Raw genomic sequence first — 21532 nt, 5'->3', positions numbered from 1 at the left:
CGTTTTATTCGCTCCACGTTAGGTGAAAATTGACTTTTAAAGAAATAATTTCAAGACTAATAAAACAGAAAAAAGAGGGAAATAAAATTCAGCAATTAAACCATTCAACACACAACACGGCAAAGAGCACGGAAAAGAATGGCATGAAAAGAAAGCACAAGGCAAAATCCAAACATAGACTGCAAAAAATAAAAGATCAAAGTACATACACACTATCATCATATAAAGCTGGGGCAGTCGAATGATGCCCCATATCCTATTAAAAAAAGCTCGATTCTAAGGGTAAAACTTTGTCCTAAAACTATTTCTAAGCCAAGGAAGTTGGATAGAACTATTCCCACCGTCTCGTAGTCGACTTCTCTATCTGGTACCTTATTGGTTAAAAGAACAATTAAGTTTACGTATCAAAATGGCTTCCTTTATATGGAGTTTCTCTCTCCAGCTTAGCAACTAGCCTTATATGCTTTCTTTTTCTTTACATGTTTCGTCTAGAAAATTGCAATCGAGATGATAATGCAATCAAAGGTACAATTGCACACACTGTAAATCTTTAAATGGGGTCAGAAGGTTTTGTGCGGGGAGGGATTAAGACTGAAAATAATTGTCTTTTAAGGTCCAAACATAAAATTTTTTCTCGAGGGAGGGCTATATCTTTCATCTAACTTGCAGAATAATTTTTCCCGTAAGTACAGGCATGGGTGAACTGAAGTTTACAACTTAAAACGCATATTTCTGTAATTGTGGAATTTTTTGCTACTTTTGTTTGCTCAAATCCTTAAAAGATATGTGAAATCTGTAAAAAAAAAGTAAGTATTATCACCCGGATTATTTTTTGTTTTAGCCCCCTACCCACATCCACCTACTGGAATGATTTGAGAATCAATTGTTTCTGTGTCTGCGGACACAGGAGCATCATATTTCCAACTTCAAAATGCGTATTTGAGTAACTGTGCTGTGAATTCTATAGCTTTTGTCTTGCTCAGCCAAATCTAAGACAACTGCGTGACAACTACATATTTAGTAAGTGCATTACCCCCCCCCCCCCCGAAGAAAAGATTTCTGGATGAGCCCATTTTGTCTACAGGTATGGTCCAGGAGGGGGGGGTGGACCGATCTCAACAACTAGGCAATTCTAGAAAAATATAATTTCATGGTGCATCCACGATGTACACAGGCATAGCCCAGTAGGTAAAGGACCAAAAAAGCAATCTCAACAACTGGAAGATTCAACGTTTCCTGAGAAGCCATTTCGTATAAAGTTTGTAACTTAACTGAACAATTTTACATACGGTATGCTATATATATATATATATATATATATATGTATATATAGCAAAAGCTTGGATGCTAAAATTTTGGATATTTAACAACTAGAGATAACCCTTTTGGCCTGTGAATACCTCAAATCGTGGCAGTCAATATCTTACCCCGCTTCAAATGCAAAATACCATAGTAAGGAGACCCAAACTTAAAGTAAGTTTAAAGTGAAAACAAGGAGACATAAACTAGCTTATTATTCGTATTTGAAGCACATTGGAAACTTTGTGCAGGTTGGCGAATGTCAAACATCATAACTCGAGGTCCGAAATCTGTCACTAATGTAGAGAATTTCGATACTAAAGATCGCAGTAGCTCTGACGGTCAATGCAAAGGGTAAATTATAGTAAAGTGCGTTCGTTCTTGAATTTGAACACAAAATCTAACGTTTTTTGAATTGAAAGCAAAGATTTTGCTTTCAATTGACATTTATGTCATTTATTGACCACCACCCCTTTTTGGGGGGGAGGGGGTGGGAGAGGAAAAAGTAAAAGGCCCAAAATCATAAAGCAAACATGCTCTAATGGCAAGACGACAGATGCTTATTCGTTTCAAAAAGCCACAAAAAAACATTATCGAAAACTACAGTTAAGGTGACGGATTTTTTAGGCCGAGTCTGCATTACGCCTTTTCAGGCAATGTCCGCCTAGTGCAGTATCAGGAAAGCCTGCTTTTCGATCGCCAACTTTTCCTACAAACAAATGCTTTCAATGTGCTTAATTTGCCTTTTGAACCTTACAAAGCCCCAGCATTGCGACTGGAGCTGCCAGAAAAAGTCAAAAAGCACTCGAATAACTTCACTTGAAAAAGGCATAATAAAGACACGGCTACATTTGACTGAGAAAAAACGGTTAAGACCAATGTCTAACCCGTGTATCAATTTTTTAACCACAAAATCCGCAAATATCATACAGACTAGTCAGGGCAAAGATTAATATGAATAAAATTACAGTTGTAAGCATCAAAACTTCGTTATCATCAAAAGACTCAAAAAATTTGTTGATCTGTTGCTCTAAATCAACGCAAGCTTAAAAAAAAAAAAAAAAAAAAAAAAAAAAAAAAAAAAAAACTTAAAATGAGACACAAAGCCACTCAAAATTACTAAATCCTGCCATCTTTTTATCCAGTTACTGCATTAAAAACCATCTAAATGACAGGATTATTGTCATGTTAACAACTCTGATTATCAGCTAGACCCACTTCACTAGCCATCTCCAAAATATCATCCTTGTATAGCTAGAGGTGGTGACGAGAAACAGGGAGAGTGCTATTTATGCGCATGGCAATGCTGAACTGAAATATGGTTCACTAGGCATCAGTGCATTAATACCCGTGAAACTTTTACTAAAACAATTCCAAACTCAATATTTGTATTCTGTTCGTATTTCAGTTTCTCTCTCCTTTTACAAAACTTTTTACTAAGTTCAAATCGTAACTTGATCCTTTAATTAACAAATAGGGACCCCATTGGAATAAGGATCAGGTAAAAAAGGTTTAGTAAATAACTATTGAAGTTATGATTTATTTTTTTTTCTACGTTACTTTTAAATCCAGAATATATAACGAGAAAAAATAATCGATCAAAACTAAAAATGTAACATATTTAAAGAACATCGATACTACAGCGCCATCTAAAATCAGAGATTTTCAGATGGCACGACGTAAACCGGAAGAGAAAAGCATCAAATAGATTAACTTCCCATACAATTGACAATATTCTAGGTCTGGGGGGCGTGCAGATTAATTCCTACTCACCTTTCTTTCCCTAATAATGACCAAAGATAAAATTTAAATTTAAAATCCAAAAATCAAGGTTAAAAAAAAGAAAATAAAGTTTTTTGAAGTCAAACTGCGAAACTATTTTCTAAAAATGTTACAATTATTTTTGATGGCGAGGCAAAGGGGCGCTAATTCCGCTTGGGGTAAACTTAACGTTATGCTAACAAACCAAAAGAAGAAATGCTTCAACTTCGAAAATCGCAGCTAAACACACGATACTTATCATGACACAAAATCTTGCTTTTTCCATATCATTTGGTTTCAATCGGAATTTCAGGTAAGAAAGATGACAAGTATTTAGACTATTTAGGAAAAATCTCCTTGTAGGTTTTCTTTTGAGAATAAACACGTTTTTTTTTTAGGAAATTTCTAATCTTTTCATTTTGAAATTCAAACAATTATTTTATAATCAACTTCTTCTTGAATATTACAGTCAATTTCAATAAGAAATTTTAATTTATTGAGACGTATTATGGGGGTATACTACGAAATAAATAGTTTTTAACGCAAAGCAGCTTACAGACCCGATCTTGAAGGGATGCAAGGTGTTCAAAAGCCGATAGACATGAATTTTCAGGCAACTATTTTCAATTTTTCCAATGGAGATTTTTTTTGGAGGGGGGGGGGGGGGGTGCTTCAAGTTTGTCTTAGAAGAATTTAGTTTCCATCCAAATTTTAATTTATTAAATTTGCCAAATCCAAAGCCAAAGTTCCCTAAGTTCCTTAAAAGCCAAAGTGTCAATCCTACCTCACACTCCCCTTCATTGGTCAATTCCTAGTATGCCACTGTTCATATATATATATATATATATATATATATATATATATATATATATATATATATATATATATATATATATATATATATATATATATATATATATATGAGCAATAATTGTATATATGTGTCAGTTCTCGAAAATGACTCCATATTTTTTCGGGAAAATTGGTATCTTGGGATATTTTCGCATAAAAAAAAAACAATCTGTATAGATCAGAAGTCTGGTAAAATTCGTTAAGAGCTTTAATTTTAGTTTTTGCAAATGACGTCATGCAAGGCAATACGGGCAGCTATAACACCAATACCATATTTTTTCGGGAAAATTGGTATCTTGGGATATTCTCGCATAAAAAACGATCTGTATAGGTCAGAAGTCTAGGAAAATTCGTTAAGAGCCTTAATTTTGGTTTTTGCAAATGACGTCATGTAAGGCAATACGGGCAGCTATAACACCAATACGGGCAGCTAAAGCAAAGTCCATTGCTAAATTGTCTAAAGTAATCAAAATCCAAAAACGTGACATGCGACACCGGTAAACAAGTCAATGAAAATCAACCTGGACAGCAAGAATCAAAACGTGTCAAAATTGAAAATGATAGCGATGATGATTGGGTTTGGGATTTTGACATGGATAAGGTCATCAATGCCTGCCATACCTTTGTATAAAAAAAAAAAAAAAAAAAAAAAAAAAAAAAAAAAAAAAATGTATTTTATAATGACGAAAGACGAGCCAAGGTTAAAAGAAACCAAATAAATTGAAAATGATAGCGATGATGATTGGGTTTTGGATTTTGACATGGATAAGGTCATCAATGCCTACCATACTTTTGCTATATAGTACCATACCTCTGCTCAGATTGGGGACATAATTCTAAAATATTGGATTCTCTATAAAACCAAAATCAGATTATTATTTTTCTAAAGTTTTGCCTCAAAGCTATCCTAAATAAATAAATAAAAAAAACAATTATCTAAAAAGTGTCATTTTTACCTGACTGATCCTGGGCAATACTTTGGAACATCCTAATTTTTGCCAAGAGAATAACAAAAAAAGAAAGGGAGAGAGAGAGAGAGAGAGAGAGAGAGAGAGAGAGAGAGAGAGAGAGAGAGAGAGAGAGAGAGAGAGAGAGAGAGAGAGAGAGAGAGAGAGAGAGAGAGTTATAAAAATACATCACACCCAACAGTCCACAGAAAATTCATTATCAGCAGTTTTTCTTTAAACTTATTAAAAAACCGACTAAATTTGTGATTTTTAAGTTTAAATATATCTTCACGAACTTAGATAGACTTCCGGATACTAAAATAATTTCCAAGCCAAGAGACCGGCACTGCTAAGATTCGTTAAACTCCATACAGTTGGAAATATACCACCCATTTTAACAACTTCAAGCCGAAAATAATTCGAGATACCTTCAAAACACCTTAATTTACCTGTTTCTACCAGGAAATTTCACAACATAGAATATGTGACCTCCATGAGATGCCATTTTTACCACCAATGATACTCAAAATTGTCAAACAAATCTTATTTTACAAACTTCCATAATAAATAAAATCCTCCAATTACGTTGTTTTCATCACTTTCATCAGATACACATGACAAATTGTAAACTAACTCACAGTAATAATGATTATGGTATGAACGGTTTTTTTGTATACACTTATGACGGATGACTTCCAAGATATTCTTTCAAGGAAATCCTTATCTTGGTAACAGATTCACTCAGAGAAGAAGAATGGTAAAAAAAAAAGTTGTAAACCCCCGAGGGTCTCCATCTAACTTTGACCATCAAAATTGTTAAAGTTTCGGAAAACTTTGGAGTAATGACATTTATTATTCTACTCTTTAGATCTGCATTAGAAAACGCTTCTAAAAATACTGCTCTCCAAAATGAACCTTTGACATGTTCTAACACTCGCGCACAGAGAGATAGACAGGACAAGGTGAGATCACTCTTTAAACAACCTCTTCCAAAGGATGAGAGAATAAAATATCGACAGAAAGGTATAAAATACCAGGATTCACTAGAAAATAAGAAAACAGACAAACCAGATAAAAGAAAGAGTAAAGCGTTCAGCAAAAATCAAAAATATTTGTGAGTGATTCTAATCTAGAAAAGTATATCCTTTTTCATGGTTTTATCTTTATGCAATTGAGACAACGATTTTTTATCGTTTAAATACGTCTATTCATTGTTTTTTAGTTCAGAGACAGAAACTTATAAGACAATTAGTTCATGAATAATACAGGGAGATCAAAACAATCAATCTTGCCGTGATTACAGTCCTCTAAGTTTCAAATTATTTGTAGATCTTGGGATAAAAGGGTCATTAGTGGGTTACTATATTCCAAGACAACCAAGTTAGCAGTCAGGGGCCTCTTACTCTTTCACACTAAATAGAACATTCAAAAAATAACTGAACAGACAATAATATTCCCCAGCTTAGGAACAGTCGAGGGGATGCCACTTTTATAATTCAACCCGTAAAATCTTCTGATTGATTCAAACTTTAATCCAATCCAGTGCAATGGAAGATCTGAAGCCGAACTGGCCAGCCATGACAAAAACAAAGAGAAAAAGAAATGTCAAGAAGAAGAAAAACAGGCGGGACTACGGCCAGTAGAAGACAACGACAAACTAAGTCACTTCAGTGGTTTCATTGAAGCAACTCCATTTAGCTTCTGGGGTGCTCAATCACAATAGCAGTAATTATAAATATATATATATATATATATATATATATATATATATATATATATATATATATATATATATATATATATATATATATATATATATATATATATATATACATATATATATATATATATATATATATATATATATATATATATATATATATATATATATATATATATATATATATATTATTTCTTGGTTTTATATTTTATTTGGTTTTAGGTTAGTTTGGATATTCTTTGTTTTTAGCGTTGAAGACGCTAAATATACCCGTTGTTTTAGTTTGACTTTTTGTTCTACTGGCCGTAGTCCCGTTTGTTTTTCTTATTCTTGAGAGTTCTTTTTCTCTTTGTTTTTTAATCCAGTTCGACTTTGCTATTTTCAATGAAGTACAACAAAATCCATAACTACTTTATTGAGCCTCCACCAGTACTTCCACTCTACTAAGCAATGGTGTCAATTCGCGAAAATTTAGGGGTAGGAGCGACGGGGGGTAAAATATTTCCCTTCAAATCTAGAGAGGCAAACAAAACATCAAAAGGAGGGATCCCAACACTTCCTTCATAGGGGTACTAGAGCCGGTCAAAAGTTCAAATGATAATCCCTATAAAATTCCTAATCTTTGATATTTTGTCGAAATATTGGGTTCGGTAAATAATCCAGTCAAAAGTAGTAGCCATTTGAAAGGTGCAGATATCGACACTTTCAGCATTTTTCATTATTGTTTTTAATGTTCGAATTCTTCATTAATTCAACATTTTAACATTGTATGGTTTTCATTCCAAAACACATCGCCCATAAAAAAGCGGGAGGGCTCCCTTCTAGATAATCTGGCTACCGGTCTATGAAACCCAAACAACAAATATTGAGAAAGAAATCACACATAAAAACATAAGATGCTCTTCTTAAATATAATTATCATTTTCAAGGTAATTCCTACGGATAGCGGCTCTTTCGATATCCTGTACAAAAAATCTTAGCCTATTAAGTCCAAGTAGCAACACAGGAAAATTATTAGGACAAAATTGCGTTTAAAAATACTTTTCCAAAAGGTTTATCACAGGTTCCATAACAAGCAAAATTAACCAAACATTAAATCTCTAGAAAGGAAAACAAAGACCAATATTTGAGTTTATTAAGATATTTACTGGTGTGAAACTTGATTCCAAGGATAACAAACAAACCCACCCACCGCATTGGGAGAACACCTTTTGACAATCCCCGGGATTCTAAATCGATTTCCTTAAACCGCTTTGACGTCATTTGCGAAAAACTTCCGCAAAGAATCGACCAGAAAAGAACTCAAGAGATATATAGGAATGGATCTCGCATGGTCACTCTTATACTGTGGTTCCATTTTTTAAAATGTCATTTGTTATTTTGTTGGTTTGTTAAGGATTGCAAGTCATATGTTTTTTTGTTATCTTTTTCTTTTCTGTTTTTATTAATACTTTTATCTTATGCTTTTATAAAGGGAGCAATTCAAAATTTTGAATTGCGTGGTTTGTGGTAACAAAACAGTTCGTGGTAACGAACCGTAAGTAAGGAGCGACTCGGCTCAATAGTAGCCAAAACTCTAAAAAACGGAATTTTAATATCGGCAGATAGCCTACATCAAAAGAATCAGCTTATTATGCTGATTCCAAATATAAGATTCATCAAGTTTAGTGTTACACATCAAAAATTACGAGCCTGAGAAAATTTGCCTGATTTTTAAAAGAGGGGGGAAACACCCCCTAAAATAAAATTCAAGGAATCTTAATTAAAAATCACGCCATCATATTCAGCGTACCAGAGAACCCTACTTAGAAATTTCAAGCTCCTATACACAAAAAGTGGAATTTTGATATTTTTGCCAGAAGAAAGATCACGGATGCGTGTTCATTTGTTTGTTGTTTTTTTTTTCAGGGGTGATTGTACTGAAATAATAGTCCTAGAAGATCGGGGAAAGGGTGCATTCGAACGGAAATTAAAAGTTTAAATATTGGAGGCAACTGGGTCCCCTCCCTCGCCCATCCCCCCCCCCCAAAGTTATCTGATCGAAATTTTGTTCAGTATAGTTGAAAGATCAAATAGCTATGCCTTTATGTGTAATAAAAAAGCCTGTAAGTTATGAAATTTACCCATTGTTTATGTATAGCCTAGTATCTGTTAGGGGTAGGTATATAGACATTTTCCAGCAGGGCGGGGGGGTTGCACTTGGGGTGAATTTCTATAGGGAGAATTTCTATGCACTTTACGCTGGATAAAATTTCCGCGAAGGAGTTTTCCGTGAGGGGTGGGGGTATATTTCATAGAAGGTGAGCCAGATTTACCGGCATTATTTGAAAAAAAAAAAAACGATCAGAAATTAAATAAAACGATCAGCTTTAGCGTAAACAGCAAGGTATTGGGGAGGAGGCAACACTTCATATACGGAATAATCCTGCCAAAATTAATATGCAAATTTCGTTTTAATTTTTCATGTACGGTGAGACAAAATCCAAACCTGCATTAATTGAAAAACGTTCAGAAATTAAATAAAAACACAAGTTTTTTTAAACTGAAAGTAAGGAGCAACATTAAAACATAGAACGAACAGAAATCATTCCGTATATGAGAGAGCCTGTCCCCTCCTCAAAAACTCGTTCTTTATGCTAAAGTTTAAGGTCTTTGTCTCATCTCTACTTTTTAAAACATACAAAACTTTAGCGTAAAGAGCGAGGCGTTAAGGAGGGGACCGCCCCTTTCATATAGGCTATGGAATAATTTCTGGTCGTTTTGAGTTTTAATGTCGCTCCTTACTTTCAGTTTTAAAAAAAACTTGTTTTTTTTTATTTGATTCAGGTAAGGTCACCAAGTTCCAGATCATAGTACCCTAAACCAAAAATCGAGTTCAGCATTTTCGTAATTTTATCAGGAAGCAAAAACAAAGTTGTGTCTTTTTTTAAAGTCAGTTTTTTTTTTCGTGGATTTAAAGAGCAAAAGATTAAGTAATTAAAAATTAAATATTGAAAATTAAAAACGAAGTTTTTTTTTACGGAACCCTCGAATTTCAGCTTTAGAAAACTTGTGATGAAAAATTCGTAGTAGGTCTATTCCTTTTCGAGATATTTCAAATGCAACTTCAACATACATTTTCACAAATTTCTATTTGCAATTAAAAGTGACGATAACAAGCAAGAAGGATAAGAAAAGGATAAGTTCATTTAAACCCAATACAAAAAGATGAAGAATTGTGCTATAGCAGATATCTATTGAAACACATACCAAAGATTATTAGCAGAATAAGCTACTGATTTTGAGTCTAAAGCAAGGGGGTTCCCACCTTCCGCCATCTGGTGCATATCTCTTAACACCACGTGTGCCACACAGTTCCACAGTTTCTGCCACGCTTGGCATGCGACACCTGGTGTACATGATTTCTAAAAGCGGGTGCCCATCTGAACTAAAGATTAATATGAAGACTAGAAATTCAATAACGAAGTCCCATTAGGCTAAAAAAAAAAGTCCGGATTGCTTAAAATTACAAGAAGCCTTTGCAGAAAAAAGACTACAAGAAAAAAAAAGAAAAAAAAGAATAAGCCATGAATGAATGAGGATGGCAAGCATAATAACCCTGCCTGTATCCTTTGTGATTTCTAGAAATTTAATATATTTTAAGAAGCCTTTGCAGAAAAGACATTATAGAAAAAAAAGCTATGAATGAATAAGGATGGCAAGGATGCCCTGCCTGTATTGTTTGTGATTTCTAAGAATTCGAATTTCAATACATACTGTTCATATTTCAATACATACTGTTCATCCACCTTCCATCCACAAAAACTTCAAACAATAAATGCTCTTTTTTGCACTAAATATGTTTCGATATTGGACGGTTGAAATGTCGCAAACAATCTTCCAGACTATATGCCTTCATATCCGAGACACAATTCTACAAGCCTTTCAGAAAAGGAATTCCAAACAAATTCCTCAACTCGTTGCAAGCAAGATTAATTAGAACAAAATGTCGCATGAAAATGAAAGATTAAGAGATTGATGGCATCTCTCTAAACGGCTTTCTACATGAATTTTGCTCCAATCTCAGATTCAGACTTTGATCAAACCTGTCAGGGCTATGAAAACATTGAAAGGGCTGAAAGAGCCATTTGTTGTGGCTGACAGCCCCTCATTCATGATTATCACGCCCAAATAGGCTCATCAATTCAATCTGTGATGTACATTTTATGAGGCATTTCAAAAATAAGATTAGAAAATATGATGCCAAATTTGGGAGGAGGGGGCTAGGAGGTTAAAGCCAGCTAAAAGTCAGCTTAATAAGACTGAGCGTTGCGTCGGTAACTACAGATACACATATATTTAGATGTTACTATTTCTATATTAATTATGTTATTCCCCATGAAAGTATTTTCATTTTTAGATCCAAACTTGATTTTAAAATCCATATATTTGGATACTTTTTTCTCCTTGCGTTTTTTCCTAAATTCTTCATGTCAAATTTGGCTTTTTTTTGTGTGTCAAGAACTTAACAATGTTGCTCGTTGCTAACAGATCAAAATAGTGTACATTTAGTACTTTAGAAATGACGTATTTAGGACAAGTTGTTTTCGGCCGATGTATATATTTTCGAATTTTCTCGCTAGATGAAAGTGTGAGCAAAATGAATGAAGTTTTAGAGGTTTTGCGAGTTAATGGTGCAAAACTCAAATTAACATTCATTGTTCAATATATGAGGGCCTGTATACACCAAAGTTCAAGTTATGCTTTAGTGAGAACATTGTCAATATCTATAATATGTTAAGACTTAAGAATAGAGAGTAGTTTTAAGTTTTAACATATAACTTGCTTAGTTGTACTTCAACTTCTGTCAGCTTGAATATGATACTTAAGGTTATTCAAAATACGAGGGCGTTGCCATTCCTCAGCTCCCACTTTCCTTGTCGAAGTTACATTTTTGCCTTACAATGCTTCAAAAATGACAACTAACTACCCCTTAAAAGAGCCGAACATTTCTTGGTCTGGTGTGCCAAACAGAAATTTCATATCAAAGATGTGAGAAAGAGAGAGAGAGAGAAAGAGAGAGAGAGAGAGAGAGAGAGAGTGAGAGAGAGAGAGAGAGAGAGAGAAAGAGAGAGAGAGAGATTTCTTTAATGTATTTATTTCTGTAGTATTTTGTAATAATTCCATGATAAAGTATTTCTGTAATAAGAGGAGATCTCTACCCTCCTCCGCATGCAAATGGCATACTTAGGACAAAATGCTTTCCAAAAAAAGGGAGTATCGGCCCTCCACATTGAGTGTTAAATTCTGCTTCACATTCATCCATGGGCGCCCATATGCTGAATTCCAGGGGGGGGGGGCAAACCTCGTTTAAGTGGCACTTTTAATGCTATATAAGAGAAAGCTCAGAACAAAAATATAAAAATAAGGCAGCATCATTCAGCCAGGGGGGGCGGGAGCCCCCCCTGGCTGAATGGTTTGAAAATTAATGTTAAGAAGACTAAGCCACTAAGGCTAGGAATAAGTGAAGATGAAAAGGTTACACTTGGTAGTGGAAAGATTGATCAACTGGGGAGATTCACTTACCTTGTTAGTGTTATTTGTAAAGAAAGAAGATAAAAGTAGAATAGACAACACTTAGGGTGTTTTTTTATCGTTAAAAAGGGTTTGTAAGATTATGAAGATAAGTCTGCAAACCAAGAATATTGGAAGCTACAGTGATGACAGTGGTCAAATATGGCTCTGAAGCATGGACGCTCCGAATAGCCGATGAAGATTTGCTAGACGTTTTCCAGAGAAATTGCTTAGGGATTGTTCTGGGTACCAGGCTGGGTGACCGTATTTCAAACAATAGGCTATACGAAAAATGTGGTTCAATACCGCTCTCTAGGGCTATAACGAAAGAAAGGTTGAGGTGGCTAGGGCACGTTGTGCGGATGACAGATTTTCTTTTCGCCTAACCGTCAAGGGTTAAACGGAAAGCAGGTCGTCCTCGTCTGGGGTACGAGGACGTCATAATGAAGGATTTAAAGCACATTATAACTTAGTGGGCGGGTGTAAAATAAGAGGCTTTGAATAGATTGGGGTGGAGGAGGAGCTTGCGTAGCTGTGTTGGCCTCAGGCGGCTTGGTGCTGCGGTGAGTTGTTAGTAGTAGTAGTAGTCTCTACGGGAGATGCGTAGTGGAATCCCTTTGCTTAAGTTGTGCATAAGTACATATCATCACTTTCATGCCTAAAGATCATATCTCAAATTTTCAAACTTCTCAAATAATGGCCAAAAACCGTTTGTTAAGCTATTAAAGGGATAATAAGGGCAAAGCATGCTTTATCACAACTCGTGCCTCCCCATCTACATTGGCCTCCTGGCGTTCTTTTTGAGAACAATTTAGCAAACCGCTTTTGTCTTAAGATGTATAAATGTCAATCAGGGCCTTTATGCGTTATATGCATGTGAGGGCTAAAGCAGGCCAGAGTTGGATAGTTTCTCCATCAACACACCCTTTTCTATGTTTAGTTTTATATAATAAAAACCATCAAGGGCTCTTAGGACTGTGATCTTGAAAATATTTCTTAAAACATAACTGTAAATAGGAGCACAATAAAATCCCAAGAAAAAGGATAATCTCATGAGTATCTTAGCCAAGTTATTCTCGACAATAAAAGTGATTCTGTTGAAGGAACTAAGTCAAGGATGAAATTAAGAATCTGGAAAGGATCCAATTTATTTAATAAGATTCAGAGAAGAAAAAGAACATATTGCTGATGTCATGATAAGTGAACCGTAAAGTTTCCGTTGATGGACAAATCAATAGAAAATAACCATCACAATGTATCCACAACATTCATCGAGGGGGGTGGGGCATACTAACTAGTAATGAAATTTACTCTTTTTAAGAGAAGAAAAATGCTATTGGCAATAAAAAAAAAAAAATCTGTAATAGAAAGAAAAAAAGAAACTTAGTTTTTGGTTTTTTATAATGAACCTACCCCCCCCCCCTTCCACTGTTTTACTAATACGTAGGAGATCTTCTAGAATTTTATATGTCGTCCGTTTAAGATATAAACGGATATATATATATATATATATATATATATATATATATATATATATATATATATATATATATATATATATATATATATATATATATATATATATATATATATATATATATATATATATATATATATATATATATATATATATACGAAGAAGAAAACAATAGGTATTACAAACTTCAGTTCAAAAAATATGGGTAACTTATAAGAGTGGACTGGCGCTAGCGCCGACAATAAAAAAAAACTATTAATTCCATCTAACGTTTTGGCGAAAATCGATATTTTTTCAAGCTTTGTAATCTTTTTTCAGTCAGGAACTAAAATCAGACACTTATTACTATCTTAATTTAACTATTTAAAAATAACCAAATTAATTGTTCTTATTGTTATACTGAAAAAAATGTCAGGTGCCGCCATATACTAGATGGAACTGATAGTTTTTTTTTGTCGACATTAGTGCCAGTTCTCATTCTTATAAGTTACCCGTACTTTCTATTCTGGTTCTCTAGGATCACAACATTAACAAGGTAGATACAGATAGGACAGTTGAGTATTACTTTGAAATCTGGGATTGAAGCGCACGGGAGCATATCCTGGTGGATATCCAGTCATGACTAAATAAAACCCGTGAGGCATATAGACTCTCAGTACATAAGGATTTGCGGGAGGGTCCAAAATAAGAGCCATCAATCATTATTAGAGGTAAAATATTTAGCAGGGGGGATAAATACTATCTTATCAATGTTTAATTTATCACTGCAGGAAATTTACCGACTGCAGCATATTTATGTTCAAATTTCTATATATATGTTCATATTTATTCATATATATTTCTATATGCATATTCATGTTCAGATTAACTATTAAATTATATTAAAAAAATATATAAAGAAGAAGAAAGAAATTCTTACAAAGTTTGGTTCTCTAGAGCTGCTGCGTTGCCATGCTCAGGTGTGCTTACGGTTCCCATGGCCGTTTTGAAGAGGTGAGGAGACGGACTTCTTCCAACGGTCTCCAGGTCTGGAGGTTCTGTACCCTCAGAGGGCTCGGGAGAACTAACCGTTAAAGGTCTTTCAGATTCGTAAAATGTTACTCGGACTCGAGATGCTGGTCGCTGAGAAGTATTAGCGTCAGCTCTGCAAAATAATGCGAAAAATGAGTTTCTTGTTCAAATAGCCGCTATTTCTGTTATTGAAGACTATTCAATTTTCAATTCAATTTTATTCGAGAAAAAACATAGCACAAACCTCAATAATAATAAAGATCCTAGAAGATAACTTGTTAAGGACCTAGAAGATAACTTGTTAAGGAGCTATGCAAAACAAGAATCTAAAGAAAATTCAAAACACCACATATATTCCTCCTGGGAACAGTGAAAAATCTCTTCCCCGCAATTATTGTTGAATAATGAACATAATCCCCCCCAGGATGTTTATATAGGCTTTATCTTAACTCTTTCAACTCTGCACCCATTCTTCATATAAGCATTTAAAAGAAAGCTAGACATGCTCAGCCACGTCATAAGAATTTGTATGAGTGTGAGGCTTAGAGACAATTTCCTAAATGGTCCTCATTCAGAAGTATTACAGCATATCTATCTAGGCTGAACTTTCGAAAAAAAAATAACTAAAACCTAGTGATTTTTCACCAGGTGGCAACCCTGGTTCCATCTGACTGTTCTCTTTTAGTCTTTGGTTTCGTTCAAGTCAAAGTCTTGTCCTTTTGTATTACAGTCAGTATTACAGCGTATTTAGGTGATGGGGAAGTGTTTTTTCCTGGGATCCTGAAATCTTCAACACGGGAGACGATTATAGCAGTGACTGGATTTATAAAAGAGGGTTTAAAAAGATGTAAATAATGGTTTAAGGTTTTTGTTTGTTGTTAGTAGTTATACCATTTATTAAAGTGTATGCTGGCTGTTGTCTTATATAATCATTGTAATGTTTGCGTATGGCCTAGCGGCTGAATAAATTATATATCTATCTATCTAGGCTGAACTGAGCAAGATGCCCCGGGACTTAAAGCCCTTATTAGGACCCTCAAGTCATGCAGATTTATTATTCTGACAGTCTTCTGTGGATACAATCTTAAAGATGTTTGGGGTGAAATTTTCTGCTCCTGCAATGTCACCGTGTTGAAAGTCAACACAACCATAACAGTCTGAAGAACAAATTTGTTCGTATCTTAAGTGTCCCCACTGTATATGCTTGAGCAAAAAGCTGTCTACATTAATAATTGATACAAGAAAGACTAACATCGTTCGAGACACATCAGAAACCCTTTAGCGAATTCGCAGCGATTCGCAGAACCAATGCGCCATCTCAGATACCGAATATTGGTATGTCCAATGATCTGATAATAAAAGGCACCATATTCTATAAATAACCCTAGCTCTACATTTGACCGAACATTTTTTTTCTGTTTTCTAGTCTAAAATCAAAAAAAAAAGAAGAAAAGAAGGACCTAACCTACAAAGCTCGTACGTGGAGATTTGGTTATTCAGTAGGTGCCCTAACCCTGAAAATATTTATTCATAATAGATTACAGATAGCATGTCCTTTGGTGAGCTCCCTGGGCTTGTTCATCCATAACAATGATAAACAGGGTTGTCAACTTTTGAGTCCATGAATGTGTCGCCTTGGCATCCAAAAATGAGCCATTTTTAGCTAAAATATGTCCGTCTTCAAATCTCAAAAATTAGAGATTTTTTTTTTTTTTACCAGTTGTATTATTGACCAAAAGATGATTTGTGAACCTCAACCAAAGCAGCCAGCTAACATCAAATATAATGAAAACGAAAAAAAATCCATTAAAAAAATCATACAAATGACTTAGTGGTTAAGCCAAAACTCATATAAACCCCTTACTTTTCTGGACAATGCTTTACTTACATCTTTGGCAAAACCTGGACACCCCCCCCACCAAAAAAAAACAGAAAAGGCACTGCTTTGGTGAAGTGACATTTTTTTTTCAGAATATATATCCAGTCGGGAAATGTTTCGTTTATGTCATAAATTTACAACATGTGTCCTTTTTCCTTTTATGTCATCGTTTCCTGGCAAATATGTATTTCTCCTTTTGATATAAAATGTGTCCCATTGGCAACTCTGCTAGTACATAGAAAAGATCTACGGTCCGAAGGCGTTTCTTGCTAGATATCAATGCTGAGAATAAAAAAATGAGCTAAAAATAAATCTTTTGAGATGTACTCTATCAAAGAAAGTACGAAAACAACTGAGTGGTTTGGGGATAAGATCAACAAACAGTTCTCGATTTTCTCACCATTTCCAACGACAATTACTTCAGTTTCATTTTTCAAAACGTCTGGTACTGTTTTCACGCACGAGCTCTTGTATTTTATTAAGACAGATCACACGACCGTTGAGAATACATCTCGGAACATTATGCTTGTAAAATAAAACATTTCAATTCTGCTGTATTAAACGTAGGCTACTCTTTCATATACTGCTACTTTGGTTAATGCTAATTAAATAAAATAAAATAGGATGAATATATAATAGTTTAGAAACAAATTTGGGCTATATAATTGCACATTAGGATGGGTGGGGGAGGGGGGTAAAGCATAGCATATATTATTACGTAACCTAACATAACCTAGGTACCTCCCCCCTAAACCCCAAAAACCAACAGTTTAAATATCGTATACGCAATGAAAACCACGCTATACATTGCATTACTCTATAGCGTTGTCTTGAATTAACCCGTCAAAAATGATTTTTTGTGACTAGTGACCATTGCAGTACATAAAAGAGTACGTTTAATACAGGAGTACCAACATTTCAAACGCACAACTATTTAAAACGTTCTTTTAGCCACGTTTTTATTTTCTAAAATACTTTACCGACAAACAAACAACTCTTACTTGCTTTTCCGTGCCTAGTTTCCTCCTCAGATCAGGATTGCCAACTAGAGATATTTTATGTCCAAAGGACATATTCCTGTGTGCCGGGACACAATGACACAATAGGGCAAAAAAGGGACATATTTTAGAAATTTGGGACATAAAAAGGACATATTTTGCAACTTTATGACAAAAAATAGAACATTTCCCGCTGGATACATATTTTTGAGAAAAAAAATGTCATTTTTCACCAAATCGGTATTAAAACCACTTTGTCTAGCACTAAATTCACTTAACTACTTATTTTCTACTAATTTTTTACAGACGTTATTTTTTTTACGAACGTTATTATTTTTCGGATTTGCTTGCTCTTACCTGCAGACAACTATTTGCAAATACTCTTGAAATTCTTTACAATTTTGTTTTCTTTCATCTATAAACGATTTTATTTCTCCTTGCTTTTACGCTAGAGTCAAGATAACAGGCAAGCAGGCACCGTTTTAGTTGACAATCACTTCCGGCTTCCAATAGTCAGGCAAAAACATCTATCTATTTATGAAGTATTACTAACTGAAAATGAAAAGTTAGCAAAAGAACAAAATAAGATTATTGATGATCTGGAATCAATTTTGATATCAATAGATGTACCAAAAAAGTTAGCTTATTGTGCTGATTCCATATATATAATATTTTTCAAGTATAGTGTTACCCATTAGTGGGCCTGAGAAAATTTGCCAAATTTTTGAAAAAGGTAAAAAACACCCCATAAAAGTCAAAGAATTTTAATGGAAATCACGCCATCAGATTCAGCGTATCAGCGAACCTCACTGTAGAGGTTCCAAGCTCCTATCTATAAAAATGAAATTTTATAGTGTTTGTCAGAAGAAGCATCACGGATTCGTGTTTATTTGTTGTTGTTGCTTTTTCCACGGGTGATCATATCGAACCAATGGTACTAGAATTTCGCAAGAGGGCTCGTTCAAACAAAAATTAAGAAATCTAGTGTCCTTTTTAAGTGACCAAAAAATTGGAGGACAACTAGCCCCCGTCCCACGCCCTTTGTCCCTGAAAGTCGTCTGATCAAAATTTTTGAGATATCCATTTTGTTCAGTATTATTAAAAGGCGCATTAGACACATCCTTTTTGGAAAAAACATAACCCTCAGAGGCATCAAGAGAAAGTGCGACAGGTTATGCATTTTGTTCACTCTTTAAATACAATGTTTATTATAGGTAAGTGTACTGACGTTTCACAACGGGGGAAGTAAATCTTCTGGAGGTTGATTTTCTATGGAGAGAATTTCCCACTGGGATGGAAGTTTCTGTGGGTGAACTTTTCAGGGGAAATTTTATATGGGGGGAATTTACCAAAATTTGTATACAGAATGTTTGTTATTTGTCTTTTTTCTTGTTGTTGATCCCATTGCAAATTTAGAGACACTGTGAGGGAAATCTCAGGGGTAGTTTTCAGCACAGTTGGAATTCCCTATGGATTTTTTTTTTTGGGGGGGGGGGGATTTTCCACGAGAGAAATTTCCATGGGGGAATTATCACCAGGAGAAATTCTCCATGGAAATTTTCTGGTGGATAAAATTACCAGGGGGGGGTATTTTCAAAACAGAAACATTCTCCAATGACCTGAAAAGGGATCAGAAACTAAATGAATACAAGTCTTTCTTCAAATAAAAGTATGGTAAGGAGTATTTTTCAGGCAGAATCGTAAGCAAAAATTTTCTGGGAAGGATTCGCAGCATAAATGGAATTGTCTGGGAGTAATTTCCCGGCGGAAGAATTTTACATGGGAGGAATTTTTCGCGGGGAAATTTTTCACAGAGGGAGTGGATTTCCTGGGATTATCTGAAAAATGATCAGAAATAAATACAAAAACTAGTTTTTTCTACCGAAAGGAAGGAGTGACATTAAAACTTAAAACGTACAGAAATTATTCCGTATATGACGGGGCTATTCCCTCCTCAATACCCCCCCACTCTCCGCTAATATTCAACTTTTTGTCCAATTTCTTTTAAGAACAATTCTTGAAACACGAGGGCCGAGCCACCCTTGTAGTAAGCCTCCCCTCCAACCTTGGTGGAGAAGGGTGGAGCCACTCCATCCACACCAGCATTCTTTTCTGCATCCAACACAAATTTTGAGATAGAAATTTTGTTAAAAATGGTCCAAAGGACATATAACAATGCTCTCAGCGTTTACATAACCCGTAAGAGCCCTGGGACAAGGGTTGTAAGTTATACCCCAGGGGCATATAAGGTTTTATGGAATGGGTAGTCGTATAAACTTCAGATGGGGCTCATTCGACTGAATTTTAGCATCCTTTATAAGAGCTAAAAGTGATTTGAGAGCACCCTCCCCCCACGCCTATCATTTCCGGAAACCAGCATCCGGTCAGCATTCGTTGTCATCGATTTTGTTCAGCATTGTTCAAAGGTCCTTTAATTATGCCTTTGGGGATGTCACCCCACTGATTGAAGGGCAACCCCAACCCAGCTTACCTAGCGCTCCACAGCGTCGCTTGAGTCCTGGATTGTACCTTATAGCATGCGCAAGAATTACTCTGATTGACAAAAGGCTAACAAAAGAAGTCAAAATGCTGAACCTCATGCCGACGAGACCTGTCGAGCGGAAGTACCATAGGGAGGTTAGCCTTAAGCCCCAACAATAAGTTTTTTACTGTTCATATGTTTTATTACTTTTGTGCTTTTACAGAAGTTAATTCCGTATGGATAAACTAAATGGATCTTTTTTGTTTTTACTACATTCTATGTTAACTGACCACTTTGAAAGAGTCATAAAAAAACTAGTTTCTGAGATTTCAAGATGGACATATTATACACAAAATATAGCCATATTTTGTCCAAAAAGTACACATTTTTGGATGTTCAAGGGACATATTCATTGACCAAAAAGTTGGCAACCCTGCCTCAGATGAGAGTCGGAACCTAGATGACCGATACAAAATCCTTAAGGGGGGACGCCAGTCCAAAGCCGTTTTGGCCGATTCGAGCCCTTTTCCTGGTCGGCAAAAAGGCTCAAACACAAAGGTATCAGATTTCACAAAGACCTGAGTAAACAAACTCGAAGAGGGCGACTTCCAGGGGTTCCTTACGCTTTTGAACAAAAGGAAGCCGCTTTTGAACAACTGACCGCTTTTGAACAAAAGGAAGCGTTAACCCCCTCAGCATAATTTATGCACCCACATCCGTTTGATTCCAAGTATTTTAGGCTCTTTGTCGGGTGATAAGCAATTTGAAACGTTGGTATGTAAAGTATTCGAAGGGACTGCAGTCAGCAAGTGTTTTTTATAAAAAAAATATACTGCAACTGCTTCAATAGAATATTTTTCGCTGCATTTTTAAGTACCAATTACGACAATATTGACTGCAGCGATCTTGCAGGCAAACCCAAAATAGGTTTTTGAGTTTTTTTGGGATTTCAGGAAAAATAGGTGTCGGCTTTAGCATTTTGCTAAATCAAAATGTTCACCTGATTCTATTCTATTAGAAAAGACTGAGACCGCCTAACTTCCTCAACTATTAATGTCAGACAAACTCAAAACGCTTACTATGGGAGAGATATGAAGGTCGCTTCAAGTATGGTCGCCCCTTAAAAGGCATAGCCTACTTTCAACAGTTTTCGCGGTGCTCTTCTATTAAACGGACTCTTTTATATAGCGCTAGTTTGGTTTTATCCTAATGAAATAAAATAGGATGAATATATACTAGTTTAGAAACAAATTTGGGCTATATATTTGCACATTAAGGGGGGGGGGGGGCAAAGCAAAGCATATATTAAATACGTATCCTAACCTAACCTAGGTACCTTCCCCCCTAAACCCCAAAAAACAGCAATTTAAATACAGCTCGCCTTTGTTTATATCCCAGAAGGCATTGTAAACCTGTTTTCATCACGCGTCTGTCTATTTCGTGACTTGTATGCATTGCCGTACATAAAAAGAGTCCGTTGAATAGAAGAGTACCGTTTTCGCTTTTGAGAAGACTATAGACTGAAAATTACTGAAGAGGGGAGACACCTCAGA

General features: G+C 35.2%; 1 protein-coding gene across 4 annotated transcripts in view; it reads right to left on the bottom strand.

Moving 5' to 3' along the window:
• LOC148945921 (uncharacterized) overlaps window positions 1-21532 on the bottom strand; it is a 79816-nt gene that overhangs the window by 17149 nt on the left and 41135 nt on the right. For all 4 annotated transcript variants that reach the window (XR_016142510.1, XR_016142508.1, XR_016142509.1 and 1 more), the window contains exon 3: window positions 14529-14753. Coding sequence is in view for 1 of the 4 variants with exons in the window: in XM_089097779.1 (XP_088953905.1) it covers window positions 14529-14753 (225 nt within the window). In the remaining 3 variants the exon portion in view is untranslated. The remainder of the gene's footprint in view (window positions 1-14528; window positions 14754-21532) is intronic.

The sequence above is a fragment of the Artemia sp. Qi Xiang Cuo genome, chromosome 12 (genome assembly GCF_049724085.1).
Source record: "Artemia sp. Qi Xiang Cuo chromosome 12, ASM4972408v1, whole genome shotgun sequence".
NCBI lineage: Eukaryota > Metazoa > Arthropoda > Branchiopoda > Anostraca > Artemiidae > Artemia > Artemia sp. Qi Xiang Cuo.
Note: the sequence above shows the minus strand (reverse complement) of the source record. Positions and strands in the feature narration are given on the sequence as shown.